General features: G+C 42.2%; 1 protein-coding gene across 1 annotated transcript in view; it reads right to left on the reverse strand.

The window, feature by feature from the left end:
• The window catches only part of FSTL3 (follistatin like 3), a 39719-nt gene that overhangs the window by 19534 nt on the left and 4485 nt on the right, over positions 1 to 15700 (reverse strand). The window contains exons 2-3 of the mRNA XM_018560571.1: positions 12366 to 12551; positions 9717 to 9932 (exon numbers count right to left, since the gene is read on the reverse strand). Coding sequence (XP_018416073.1) covers positions 9717 to 9932; positions 12366 to 12551 — 402 coding nt within the window. The remainder of the gene's footprint in view (positions 1 to 9716; positions 9933 to 12365; positions 12552 to 15700) is intronic.

The following is a 15700-nucleotide window of genomic DNA, read 5'->3' on the forward strand; positions in this document are numbered from 1 at the left end:
GTAGTTGATCGGAGACGGTCATCTCACATGACCCCCCCCCCGAAACAGGGCTACACCTGTATAACCCCATCCACCACACATCCTGCCTCAGTTTGCGAATTTTTTATTCTTTCAATAACATACTTGGTACTCTGTAGATATTTGTTCTTTTCAATCAAGAAGTTAACTATACTGCTTAAGCTGGTTTCTATACAAAAGGTTTAGAGACAAGCTATGCTATGTATCTATCTGCACACTATTAGGAATCAGTGCTGTGAATAGAAGCTGCCATGGAATTAAGCTTAAGCAGCTGCAGCTATGATATTGGTATTATTTTGAACAGCAGTCTAAGGGCTTTCTTGTACAGCCCTGAAAAGGTTCCCCTACCTCCTGCTGCATCACCCACCATGGTTTCCGGGCCCCCCTACTCCTCAGGGGAGCCCAGGACCACAACAGAATACTTCAGGATAACAAAAAGGAGAAGATCAAGTAACTTCAGTTATCAGATATGCTCTGCGATCACTGAACCTGGAAGCCTACTACCTGCCAATGCTATCACATAGAAGCTTGTTAGACCCCTTGTGGTAGCAATTAGGTATGTACCAATATCAATACTAGTATCGGTATCGGTGCCCCTGGGCAAATGCTCTGATACCTTCCCCGATACCGGAACTTCCGCGTCAGAGGAAGGCAGTGCCTTAGGGGAAAATGGAGCCAACTTCCCATGCGATTAGGAAGCTGGGAGGAGAGTAATGACCCGCCTCCTGGCTTCCTAAATTAGCCGGGAAGTAGGCAATAAAGTTAAATGAAAAAAAGCGTTAAAAATGTAAAGTATAATAAAATATATTAAATACAAAAAATGAAAAGCAAAAACAGATTATGGCTAGTATTACACATATAGATTTCTCTTGTCCAGCTCACACTGCTTTTTACTGCAGGAGAATAAAGGTTGTAGCTGGGCCCCTTGGACAGCCAACGGCCACTACAGGCTAACACATGTCCCATGACTAGGGAGGTGGTACACAGGTACATTTTACCACCTGCACCAGCTAATCCGTTAAGTCAATCATATGATGGGAAGAACCTTCAGAAACCATAGGATTCCAGCCTATTTAGTCAAAAGGCAGGGAAAATCGGGTACTGGGAAAATATTGGCCTGACTGCAGAGCCAGCAGCAGCTTAGTTTAGTCTGGGAAGATACTCTAATTTTTGTATAGTAAAAAAATTAATTTTTGTATATATATATTTGCATATATATCTATAGACACAGTACAGAAAGCGTTGTCACCCTAGGACAAAGTGTGTAACTAGCAGGATCGCCAGGTGAAAGTAAATCCAAGTATTATCCAAGTACTCACTGATTAGGCGTAGAAGCTACAAGCTGTGCAGTTCTAAAATCTGTAGTGCCCCTGGGCAAGTTAAAAGACTATCTGGTGTACAGCAGCAGTCTCAGTATATAGTCTATTGACCACTCTGTGTGGTCCATCAGTGACTGTCCACAATCTGGGAGCCCTTTATGCCTCTGAGCTGGGTGATGCTAATACAGTGAATATCTGGATCTTATGGTCCAGTATGACATGTGCAGGAAGGCTGTACAGTATGCAAATCTGGGTTCCAGTATGAGCATTGATCCCAGTAATGACTGCTGTAAAGACGGTCAAGATCTGGGAAAACAGTATGACAGCGTGGAAAGAAATGGCTGCTGTGGTGAATATCCAAGAATTGGTGGTCAACTATGATGCTGCTAGTAACTGTTGATAGAAGATTTTTGAGCTTGAATGTCTTGATCCAGCAGAACTGGGGAGATATGTACTGTCTTCTCAGGACAATAAGAGGTTAATTTATAAAAGTAATTTTTTGTACTCGTCAGCACCATCTCAGGGGGCTAGTGGCATGCAAATGGGATTGGGCGGAACCTTTATAAACGAACCCCGAAGTTAAACTGAGCTTGTTTAGTATATGTAGGGTTATAGCCAGGGCTGTAGCTACCATGGGGCGAGTGAGGCACTTGCCTCAGGCGCAGCTGAGAGGGGGTACAGCCAGGGCCAGCCTGGCTGTGCCACATTGCCCCTGTTGCCATGGCGAGCACAGGGCGCCATTGGCAACAGGGGTGCCAGCCACGGCTCAGCAGGGAGAAGAGGAGCGGCACAGGCTCCAGCTTCTCCTCGGATCCCCACTGCTCTCCCCCACCTATATGGGCAGAGGGCTCTGTATCCTCAATCTCTTTTTCTATTTCAAAAGGGAAATGTCAGGGGTTTGCTTCCCCGAAGCCACCCACAATAGTAAAAAAACGATTAAAAAAATAAATAATAATAATAAAGAAATGAAAAAAGAAACAAAAACACCCCCCGACACACACTCATGCACACATATTACTAGACATGTGCAAAGACTAAAAATTTGTTTCGGACGGAATGAACGGAAACTAAAATGTTTTCATTAGTTTACTCAAACGAAACAAATTTTTATGCTATTTTGGATTTGGCCACCAGCACATTCTGTGCATGCACGCCACCATCCTGGAGGCGGGGCACATGATGTCACATACCGCACACGTCTGTTGGGGAGCACAATTTTCTGTTCTTGCCTCGGACGCAAAAGGTGATAGCTACGGCTCTGGTTATAGCCTCTAGATCAGGCTGCGCCCTTTGCTTTGCCTAGTGTCCAACCTCTTAGAGGCAGTAGTTATACATAGTACATAGTTAGTCAGTTTGAAAAAAGACACATGTCTATCAAGTTCAACCTATAGAGATAACCTATACAGATAAGAGAAAAAAAAAAAAGAAGAAAAACCTAAGGCTATGCCGACAGTTACCCACTGTTGATCCAGAGGAAGGCAAAAAACTCTATTAAAGGAGAATTATGGGGTTTTAGGCTTTTCCCCATAGTTCTCCTTAGGGTAACGGGAGGACACAAACTAGCGTCCTCCCATCACCTCTAGGCTCAGTATACCGCGAGCTGTAGCTCGCGGTATACTGAGACGCCACAGTATACCGCAAAGAGACAGGGGAGGGGCTGGCCGTGACAGGGGAGGGCCTGGATTCCCCCCTCCCCACTCCGATCCGCCAGCGCTGACTGGCAGAACGGACGGGGGAGGGGGCGGGTACAGCTGGCTCTGCCTTTAGATAGGCAGAGTCAGCTGTCAGTCATGCAGCTGGGCGGATCCAGGCACAATTGTCGGGATCCGCTTCAGGTGCGGCGTCTCAGTATATATACTGAGCCTAGGGTGACGGGAGTACGCTTGTTTCTGTCCTCCCATTAACCTAAGGAGAACTATGGGGAAAAGACTTAACCCCATAGTTCTCCTTTAAGCATAGTTCAATTTATTCCAATAGGGGAAAAATTCCTTCCTGATCCCAAAAGGCAATCGGATATTCCATGGATCAATAATCTCTGATGCTTAATATACCTATAGGAACTCAATATCCAGTAATATTCTGTGCATTTAGGAATACTTCCGTATTTTTTTTTAAACAATTAACTGAGCTAGCTAGAACTAGCTCCTGGGGGAGTCTATTCCACGTTTTCACAGCTCTAACTGTGAAGAATCCTTTCCGTATGCAAAGGTTAAACCTCTTTTCCTCAGACGCAAAGAGTGCCCCCTTGTCCTTTGTAGTGACCTTAAAGTGAATAATTTGGCACCAAGCTCACTATATGGGCCATTTATGTATTTAAACATGGTGATCATGTCCCCCCTTAATCACCTCTTCTCCAGAGATAACATTCAGTGCAGCTAATCTTTCCTCATAGCTGAGCCCTTCCATGCCTCTTATCAGTTTAGTCGCCCTTCGCTGCACTTTCTCCAGTTCCACAACATCCCTTTAGTGAACTGGTGCCCAAAACTGAACTGCATATTCCAGATGAGGTCTTAGTAATGCTTTGTACAGGGGCAGGATGATGTATCTATCTCTGGAGTCTAGGCCCCTTTTAATACAAGAAAGTATTTTGCTTGCTTTAGAATCTGCAGCTTGACATTGCATGTTATTATTGAGTCTGTGGTCTACCAGAACACCCAGATCTTTCTCCATCACTGACTCCCCAAACATACCCCCTACATATCAGTAGAAGACTGACTTTGTGACCCAATAAACTCTGGGAGAAAAAACAAGCCCCACCATATAAACCATGTATAATACAAGCATTTTAGCTTGCTTTTTTAAAGATTCATATCTTTCTCTTTCCAGAATTATTTCATGCTTGCCTTACAACATCTTTTCCCAAACTTGGAGCTCAGTGCAGACTTCTTAGAAAAGCACTGAGCTAGTCATAAATGTAGGAAATAAATACAGGGTGCACAATGCATCTGGGTTGCCATAAGGAAAGCAATATTTAAACATTTTTGACAGCTTTAGAAAATTGAAACGGCTGCAGATTGAAATGGTAATGTATTTGAAATAACAATTACAAAATGGGTTGATAAATTACATAAATTACATAAATGTATGTTTTGACAAATAGCTTAAGAGACAATAGGAAGAGTGGGTGAAGACTGTGCCATCTGAACGGATAAAAAGGCTGGAGTCCGGCTAGGGAGAGAGTAGGTGGGTTTTCTGGTCACTAATACTTTTCTCTGTTTTGCACTTGGCTGAAAGCCTTAGGTACCAGAATAAAGATGGGACTCTCAGATTGTTGGGGCAATGCCAGTGAAACTAGAAAGCTATGTGTTGTGTTTAATGTAAACCTGCAAGGAAAGGCTTTATGTTAAAGTGCAGCAAATTATAAACTTTGTGCCCTCTCCCACCTATGCATTATATACAGTATTGCTTGTTTTGTCAAGGGGATCATACTAAGAATGAGTCAAATGTACTTTACCCCATGGCTCTTTATGCAAGTTCCAGTGATTCCACAAAGCCTCTTATCGAGCCAGTGTCTGCCAGGGATGCCTGCCTGACAACAAAACTGGCTGTCCTCAATTGGTACTCTTTTGGCAAGTAACGATAAGGAAACCTGATTCATGTAATGTCCCAAGAACAAGCATACACAATATGCCCTCCAACACTCAGAGAATCCACTTATTTGCATATTGCATGCCTCCTAAACCAAATACAACCAGAGAACACTATGTGCTATGGAACATGTTAATAAAGCAAAAATTTTGGAAACTGGAGGAACACTGTCCTTACTAACATGTTTGCTCAATGTATTATTTCAAAACTGTACTCATATAAAAAAAGATTTACAAGGTAACAGGCTGTACAACTGAAATGCAAAACAACAGGGATCATTATACAATGCTTACAAATGTCATGTCTACTGTATGCTAGAGTTTCTGGTTTGTTACTAACAATATTGACAAATAAATGTGAGGTTTAGCTTAGAATCCCTCAGATCCTTTTTCCAGCACAATTGTACTGTGTTTCTTTTGCCACTTTTATTTCACTTGATATTGTTTTTCTCTTTTTGATCATTCTTTGACTTTATTCTTTTTGAAACATTTCTGTACTTCTGACATATTAAACATGAATATATTTAATTTATAGCACTGTATTTCCCTTAAAACTAGACATAGGACTGTAGTGGGAATTGCAGCACATGAGTTGTTTCTTGGGAAAACAAAGAAGTTTGTGTAATAATGTACAATTGAAAGCATTATTCAAGCTATCCTGAAGGTGTTTTCTGTATTACATATGTTTTACAAATGTCTTGGCCACGCTGAATGTCTGGTATGTTGGTATTCATTTAGTAGGTGGTGTGGTATGCAACTCCTCGTCGAGTGTAAGCAACTACATAAAGTGCATCATTTCATAACATGTGTTAGTCAAAACAGGGTTTCACCTTGCTGGGAAATTGTAGTAGTTTTCCATGCCCTACATTGTATTTGTCCACTGTGCACAGCAGCCTGTTATGTACACAGTCCACCTGCAGAACACAGAGGCAACCATTTCAAAATAAGCCATGAGAAGATAGAGAGGACAACTTTGAGAAAATATATATATTTTTTTGGTGTTTATACACAGCAACTGCATATGCCTGCTACATGTACACTTAGTAAGCTTTAAGCGGTGATTTCTACACTGGACTCTCTTTTCTAGAACTAGAGCACTCGATTTCTGTGCTTATGGTCTGATGACAAAACCTTGTGGTCTGCCAACTCTCTTGAACACTGTGATCTACTCTCCCTGTTACTGTTATTTCACATAACTGTAAGTAGTATTTTTTTTAAATATTTCAAATTCAGGATAACTGGGGTTAATTTAACCCAAACATCATAAATCTGGATTATAATTACATACCCTAGGGGTTACTCAAATGTAAAAACCTGAGATTTCCTAGTGGTAATCCACTGAATAGAATATTTTTAAAGACACCAAGGAAATGTCATTCTACTGCTTTTGTGGATGTTTGTTTTCCAATGTACACCTATTTTTTTGCCCCTGACCTAACAGATTTCACCCTCTTCCTCCATACAAGCATACTTACCTCAATCAGATGCCTGAATAACTCCTGTTTTTGTTGACACACCACAAGTTCCCTCTCTCCTGGCCAAACCAGCATGTGGAGCCCCAAAAAACCTATAGGTCTCTTCCCCTGGCCCAGGCAGGGAGGTAGATGAGCCCCATAGAGGGTGGAAGGATAAGTGCACTTCGTTTTAATGTTAATTTCTAGTCCTTCCCCTCTTTCTCCCAGTCTGAGTGCTGTTGTATAATAATGATATATTAATAAACACAGATCTGTGTTCATTTGTCTTTATATCTTCCTGGAGTTCAGTTTTAAAGCGGACTTTTACACTCAAAAATCAAATTCTACCAATGCATCCCTCTATGTATGATGATTAATAATATAGACATGTCATGTGTAAAATGCTGTGATTTTGAAATACTTACACTTGCAGCTCATTCACCTCCTGCTTTGAAAAGGCAAAATGGCTTCAGTTTGCCAAAGCAATGCACACTGGGATTGCCTTGTCATTAGCAGAGCATTGCTGGGAAATCTCATCTGTAATCTCATGAGATCTCGGGGAAAGGCATTTTCCTCCCCTAAGATTATGTGCATGGCAGTGGCGGAACTATCGCCATAGAGACCCAGGCGGCCGCTAGGGGGCACAGGGGGGCCAGGCCAGGACGAGGAACAAAGGAATCTCTCTGATGCCGTGCGGACGGCCAGGGCCCCTATGGCATCGCAGGCTGATGGCTGTCACTGGCGGCTGTGAGGACGAAAGCGCTGCTGTCCAGATCACTGACAAGTTGTCAGTGATCTGTGCAGTGGCGCGTTCCTCCTCCCAGCCGCTGCTGAATCAGGGACAGCCAGCAGCCTGCGGTGGAGGAGGCCAGGGCCAGGCTGCGGCAATCGAGGAGGAGGCAGGGCCCGGTGGCAGTGGAGGAGGCCAAGCCCTGCGGCGGAGGAGGTGGGTCCTGCTTGTGACTGAGGAGGAGGCGGGGCCCGATGGTGGAGAAGGCTGACAGCGGATCGGGGCTGACAGGTAAGAGGTTTGCAGGGGTGTGACCAGCCAACCTGAAAGCCTGCAGAACCCACCATAGAGAGTCTATGGTGGACCCTGAAAGGTCACTCTCAAGTGGGCTGTGTAGGATCTCAGGTGGGCTCTGCAAGGGGCGTAACTAGAAATCACAGGGCCCGATGCAAAATTTTGCTATGGGGCCCTGTGATTTCTAGATACGCCCCTGGTGCATGGTCACATGTCTAGTCACATGTGCCAGAAATCTAGTAACTAAAAGGAGAGCTAGTAATCTGCCCTTAGTAAATATGGCCACTGCCAACAGACTGGGGAAGAAAAGAGGAATAAGGTATGCAAAGAATACAAAGCCAGCAATTATCTAGAAGTATAGAAAGATATGGGTAAAGGTCCACTTTAAGTTACACGTTGCATCTACAGTACCAATTCCAGACAAATGCAAAAAAAGCACCCATTAGTTAACCTATATAATAATTAAAATTAAACTATAAGGGCTTAGGGTCAGTTTAATTTCTTTCTTTCTTTATATGTTATATATCTTTTATATGCATATTAATTTTATAAGTAAATATTTAATATAGGGGTGCACCCATGACACAGGATTCCCAGGACATCATGGGCTTTACAAAGAGAGCGCAGCAAAAGCTGTTTCCTTTTAGACACTTTATACCTTAGTGCAATTTAGTACACAGAATTCTGAAGGGTGGGGGTGTAAGAGGCACTGCTCTGACTAATTTATTTGTGTGCATACATTTCAGCTTGAACTCTGTAAAGCATAGGTATTAAAAAGGTGGTGAAAAAAGTCCTAGTCATAATAATTAAAAGATATGCAATGCTCCTCAATTCACAGAAAAGCTGCCAAGTTGCCTGCTTGCACTACTGTGGAAAGAGAACATGTAGCAAGGGCATAGCTAACAACATTGTCACTGCTGATTCACAGGCCTGCAGCTTGTCAATCAGCACCCGACCACACCTAGTCCTGTCCACTGCTTTCTGGATGGACAGCACTGACTCTATTGCTGAAACCCTCCCACTGTGAGCTGCAGTGTCAAGGAATGGGAACATGTGAGGGGATTTGCTTTAGTCATGGATTGTATTTTTTGTGTGTTTTTTTTGTTTACCTTATGAAGGTTGTGCTTCCCAATTACTGGATTTAGGACTTTAAGTCATTTCTGTGGTCACACAACAACCCAAATGTTTTGCAAGATAAAACTATAAATGTGTTGAAATCCCCAAATTTCTAAGTCATTGTATGCAAGTGGCATGGCTGCATTCATATATCATTGGCACATTTTCCTCTATTTTCAGCCACACTTCTGTGTGGCTGAAAACATTCCTGTGCGCACCAGCGGCTAGATGTGTGTGTCAGCTGAAACATAACAGCTGCCAAAAGAAATAGTTGATTTCAGAGAAAGATTCACATGGCAATAAGTTGGTAAATAAAGCTTTGACTGCCCCGTGGGATTTGCCACTAACTCGGCAGATCTCATTTTGAACACCAATCAGCCAAAAGCTACACAAATCAAAGTAATTATCAAAGTAATTATTTCTGATGGAAAGAAAGTTCACAGCAAAGTTGTTGCTATTCTCAATTCCATGTAAAATCGGAGGATTTATATGCTAGTCAGTAGTCTATATTCTAAGCATTCACAAACGCGTTAACTCTTAGGGCTCGTTCACACCAGCAGTGTTGCCCAACACAGTCCCAATGCAAGAATGATTTGACATATGCCTCACTGCTTCAGTTCAGTGCATTGAAAAAAATAGAACATGTTGCATTTTTGTGCAGCACGTACTGACACATTATAAAGCACTGCAAAACGCTGCAGCACATAGAATTAGATGCACTTAAAAAAAGCAAGCACCACAATGCATTTTAACAACACATAGCAGCACAAGGCAATGGCAGTTCACTCCACACACTAGCTAACACACGCATTATGCATGTTGTGTGGTATGAACAAGCATGCCTGCTGCCCCATGAGCCTTGTAAACCACCAGGCTAGCATTGTTTTGAAGTGGTCAGAGGAAAATGGGACAGATGAAAATTTGGCTTACTACATAAAGTGAAGCTGCTATGTTAAAGAGCCATAGTCTGGCGATTCTCCAATAGGGAACTAAAATGCCCACACTCCAACTTAAGTATCCCCAGCTTATAACAGGAAATAACTCTCTTTTCAGCCCTAGGTGGTCAATCTATGTTAATAAATCATAGTATAAAAATATGCCTCGATATACATTATATTTTTTTATACTTTTTAAATTAACATCTCTAGGATAGTAAGATGTACAAAAGACAATTAAAATAAAGAAAATGGATACATACTTTTGCATTTTCCATAGTACATGACCTCCAGGTCTGGCTGTCCACGACATTTGTGGGTGACAAGTTCGCATTCATCCTGGTAAGTGTTCCCATCAGAGCCACAAACAAGAATATCACTGTTGAGTCCTGAACAGTCAGGAGCACATTCACACTGAGGACGCCCATCCTTTAGAGTGCATGTCTTACCAGGGGGACACTGGACCCCATCACAGCTCTCTGCATAAAGAAGACAACATAAAAAATTATTTTACGGCTGAACTCCAGGCCATGCCTTTTACCGATACTCTAATTTTATTTTAACTGTGATGTCAAATGCAGCCCTCCATATTCTCTATCTCTGGGAGGGAGAGACATCCTGGTTACAAAGCCTGTTTTCAAACTATAACTCTCAAGAGCCCTGTGCCCACAACCATTATATGACGTGACTCTTGGGAGTGGATTGGTTGCTTATGTGGTTGATCAAATCAACAATGCCTACATAAAACTAAATAGGGGTGTTTGGGTGACTGGTCCCTGACCGGTGGTGGTGACCAATCCCCATAACATGAAACTGCTCATTAAAAACAGTTTCCAGTTAACGCCTTCGTGACGGGAGACGTACAGTGTACGTCCCGGAACTTTGTGCCTATATGACTGGCCACGTACACTGTACGTGACGAGTTATATCAGGCTTTGTAATGCTGGTAACAGCTGATTCTCAGCAGTTACCAGTCATTAATGAATGCCTCAGTATTGAGGCATTCATTAATGAAATAATTAAGCTTTTTGTAAAAGCTTCTTCCTTTAATTAATGAAAGAATGAAGCCGTCGCAATTTGCGATCCTGTATTTGACAGCTGAAAATAGCAGAGAGGTAGCAGTGACTCACCTCTCTGCTATTTGTTTTGACAGCTCGAGAGCCCGATGTTTAGATACATTTCACTCAAAAGATACAATGTATATCTTTTGAGTGAAATGTATCAGTTCTGATCGTCTAGGCACGATCAAAGAGCTTTTAGGGAGATCTGAATCTGACTAAAGTCAAGATCAGTCTCTAAGGCCCCGTTCACACCTTTCCGTTTTGTCGGGCGTTCAACGCTCTATGAACGCTCTACAAAACGTACAACCATGAAAATCCCATTGTTTTTTATGGGCATGGTTCACACCTTTCCGTATTTACGCCCGTCTGAACGCCCTACAAAACGGCTGACGCCCAAAAAAGTACATGTACTTCTTTGGGCCGTTTTGGAGGGCGTTTTCCATTGGGATACAGCCAAGCAGCCTTCGGAATCGCGCGACGGTCGCGCAATTTTTTTACCGCGAATCGCGGTAAAAAAACCGCGTGACGGTCGCGCAACAGACGTGCAATCCATTGGGATACAGCCAAGCAGCCTTCGGAATCGCGCGACGGTCGCGCAATTTTTTTACCGCGAATCGCGGTAAAAAAACCGCGTGACGGTCGCGCAACAGACGTGCATACGTAAAACGCCTAGGTGTGAACCCAGACTAAGGTTATTAGTAGCTGTTCCTAAATTTGGAGCAGCCTAATAGCCAAAACATTTTTAAAAAAGTTAATTTATCAAGCAGTCATAGCCAAAATAAAAATAACGTGTAAAACAAAATTAGGAAAATAAAAATTATATATAAATATATTTTATAATTTCTGAACAAAGACACCAATTTTTGTTATGGGACACATAAATTTAGGTATGACACAGCATTTGTTCTCCACAATATTGTTAGTATATCTGCCCAGAGGTCAGATATAAAAATAAATCTGCCCAAATAATTTATTTAGCTTTGCTGGATGGAGGGTGGCTACTTTTGTTCCCCATGGTCCCTGTGTGTGTTGTAAAGTAGCCACCACTCCAAGCTCGTTTGCGTGATGGACTATAATCTCATGTTTAGTTTACTAATTTGTATTGAGACTGTAATCTATCATGGGAGTGAGCACAAACATACACAGGGACCATGGGGAACAAAAGTAGCCACCCTTCAGAAGAAAGGACAGTGCCAGCACCAATTCAGAGATGATTTGTATCTTTGATACACAAATAAGATACATTTTTGCTAATAGTTAGGGTACTTGAATGTATTTTTCAGATTTAACTCTTGAGTTTAGTGTGTTTAGAGGTGAGGGTTATTTTCAATGTGAAAACTGAGCCATCTGAAATATTGCAAAATCACCACTGTCTGAGAAGACTTGGAGCTCTTCAGGAAGGTCAAAATTGCAGTTCGTTTCTCTAATGTGAAGATTATAGAGTGTAGTAAGCTGCACATTTGTGTTTTCTACGCTGTAGGAGCTGTCAAATTTATTTTGGTATCCATTTTTCATTTAAAACATGCCCTAAAGGGCTTTAGGGTAACCAGCTCTCCTTCTATTCCAGTACAGTTACTTAAAGAACTTCTCTGTGATGATTTTTATCAGAAAGAAGCTTCTCCATGGCCCTGCTTTCTTAAGCACCCCTGCTACTGTACACTTTAAGCAGCTTGATGGTCAAATTTTACAATCAGTTTTTGAGGTCCCCATATTATTAGGTACTTGGGGTCTCAACACTAAAAAAAAAGATTGAGCACCTCTACACTACACATACCATCATCAAATACTAACACCCTGCCTCTAAATACTTAATTTTACCTATCTAGGGCAGCAGTCATATGTGTGGCTCACCTCTGCAGGGCTTACAGTTGACCAGTCCTAGGAAGCCCAGCAGACCAATTTTGGTCATGGGGTCAGTATAGTTGGACCAGGCGGTGTCTAAGTGTCCATCTCCACAGCATTCATCCCATGTTACTGCTGTTAGCAGCATCAAGCTGCATTGTGAACTTGAACCTTGTAGGAGCCAGCATGTTCCACCTGCAGAAATATGCCAGAAAAAAATCCTTTATTTCAGTGCTACATCTAACGTAGCAATGTGGGGGGAAACCACAGAACAAATACATGCTTAACTGTACACACTAACTCTGTATAAAAAAACAAATCTGAACATGTATAATAGCTTCAATTAGTATTTTTACTTGAAGGATAAAGTTTTATTTTAGAAAAAATATTACAATATATAACATAAACATATAACGTTTAAAAAACAAAACATGTAGTCTAGTACTTAATCACAACACTTGTGGTTAGGCGATGGACATTTAAAAGCATAGTCTAAATAATGAATACATGCACACACATTCATAAAAGAAAAAAATATGCCTATATTCAATTTTTACATTGGAGCCTGCAGAGCATTGCAATAGTGGGTGCAATGGAAAGGCTCCTGCAGAATCTTCCTCTATCCCCAGGTACGGTATGGTACTAGAGGACTGTCTGTGAAGGTTCTCATTCATCCAGGTCATGGTCAGGTCAAGACGTTTCATTGGGCATCCTAACAGCTTTCTCAATTCAGAATTGAGAAAGCTGGTCGGGTGTCCAGTGAAACGTCGTCAAGAAAAATACAGCCAGTCCAGTTGCCTTGACTTATTTTTTAAAGATGTACTAGAGGACTGTTACGAGGCTGAAGGAAGTAATCAGTAGTATAGTCCCTGCACTTGCGCTCCATTGAGACCTATGTGACCCTCTGCTGCTGTGTTAGATGGGACATGATGCTTTTCACTCAGATCCCTGTGAATGGATGATGAAGTTGTGTAGGCAAAGCCCCACCAAATTCCAATCAAAACAGAAGCCTGCAGGGAGAAGCACCCTGTTACTCAGGTAAGTGGAGGGGGGCAGTTTGAGGATGGAGGGTGGGGAATGTGACCATGTTTCATGTTACCCCCCTAAATATGGGGTAACATGAAACATGGACGCAAAGGTGGGCTATGTTTTTAAGTATTTACATATTCTTAAGAAAATGGCCTGATCACAGCACTGAAGTCATTCAAATGCACAGCTCAACTCATTGTGATCCCCCTCCCAGAGCACCTGTTTGCATTAGACTACAAGGCTAGAAAGCTGCCGATTCACTGCTGGGAAGGGGAGCAGGGAGAGCTTAACTGGCAAAGACAACTACTTGAGTTGCTCCAGGGTGCTTGCATCTACAGACTAAGAGCTTGTTTAAAGCTTATTTACTGCTTGGTAAGATTTTTAAAGTAATTTAATTAGGGATGCCCCGATACCGATACTAGTATCGGTATCGGTGCTGCTCGGTATCGGAGTACTCGCCCAAATGCTCCGATGCCTAGCCCGATGCTTCCGATATCAGGAAGCTGGGCAGCGTGTCATTACAAGCTGCCTAGCTTCCTGATTGGCCAGGAAGCCGGCTCCATGCTCTCTCGTCACATGTAATGACGCGCTGCCCGACTTCCTGATTGGTCGGAAGCTGGCCAATCAGGAAGCCAGGTGCTGTGTAATGACGTGGCGCCCGGCTTTCTGATTGGTCGGGAAGCCGGCTTCATGCTCCCCCTAGTGACAAGGAGCATGGGGACGGCTTGCCTGCTAATCAGGAAGGCGGGTGGCGAGTCTTTACACGCTGCCCGGCTAATCAGGAAGCCAGGTGGGTGAGTCATTACACGCCGCCTGGTTTCCTGAATGGGACTTCCGGTACTCGGTATTTGGTATTGGCGAGTATCGAAAAAAAAAATATCACTACTCGTAACCAAAATACCGGTATCAGTGCATCCCTAACTTTAATGTCTAATGCCTGGTATCAGTTAAAATTTAAAGTGACCCTGTCCTTAAGCTAAGAATTTCCATAGTAGTTGTGCCTGTAAGGCAGAAAGCATATACTTACCTCTCCTGCCGCTGCACCGTCAAACTACGATGAACTGAAAAGGAATGGCCAAGTCAAGTTTCTTCTGAAACTGACACTTCTGGGGGTGTCAAGTCTTCTGTGCCCTCCATGGCTCTCACTGGTTCCTGCTGCCAAACCCTAGGTCACTACAGGACACAGCAGTAAAATATGGGTTGACGGGAGTAAGCAGTTAATGCTTTGATGGGCTAATTTGAACATCCATTTTTAGCCTGGAAACATCAGGACAACCAAGCATTTACCTAAAACATGTTTTTAATTGTACTTGAACACTTACATTATCACATACATAAATGTCAATGACAGTTAACACTATGAAAAAGCTATGGGTGACTGTACCTAAAACAATTCTATTCACTGTAGTGAATGTAGTCTTCCAACTTGGCCATATATGCAAATCTAAATGGACGTATAGATAACATAGAGCAAAAGCAGGTGGTTGTATAATATTTATTCATCCCAACCCTATCCTTTCTTTCACTTTAATAATCTTTTTTTTTACAGGTTCAGGAATATTTACAATTACAAGAAATTGTTTCTAAACTACAAATCTGTTAATGTTAGAAAAAATCACCCAGCACACTTCACATTTATTTAACACAGCTTCTGAAGACCATCTTCTGATGATCATATAGCCACATTCTTAGAGCAATCCTGGAAACGGCCTCATGCGTATCGGCGGCGTTCTGTGTTGGAGGATACAAGTAGTCCGTCCTAAGACCTTACCACACTAAACTCCCTCTCATGCTGTGCCCTATTCTTGCTATTCCCTTGGGCACTAATTGAGGGACACAATACCATCTTACTACTAGTACCCCTTTGTGTACAGCCTTCGCCTCAGCTCTCCATCCTCCTCCACTCTGGGAACACGTGCCTCCCTGGTCCGCCTGGCGTTCTGGTGCATGCATTTTTTTGACTTCACACTAAGGGGATCACCTCCTACTCCTGATGAAGCGCCTATTGGCGCAAAACGCGTAGAGAATTGTCCTTCCACCCACGATATTGGTTCCAATTAGAGATTTTCACCAATTATAAATTGGATGATTCTCTTCTATGAATTGTGCATATTTATTGTATCATTTATATTTATTAGAACAATCATGTTATTACATCCTCTATCATGTTTAATTTAAGTGGGGACTAGGAAGCCTTTCTTTCCTCTCTTGTGTTCTCTTTTTAAAAAAAAAATATCATCAATTGGATATTTTTAAATATTTTGTACAAATCACAATAAATAATATATTTTTATTATATATTCCTTTTTAAAGTT

The sequence above is a fragment of the Nanorana parkeri genome, unplaced genomic scaffold (genome assembly GCF_000935625.1).
Source record: "Nanorana parkeri isolate BGI_ZX_2015 unplaced genomic scaffold, ASM93562v1 scaffold466, whole genome shotgun sequence".
NCBI classification, from domain to species: domain Eukaryota; kingdom Metazoa; phylum Chordata; class Amphibia; order Anura; family Dicroglossidae; genus Nanorana; species Nanorana parkeri.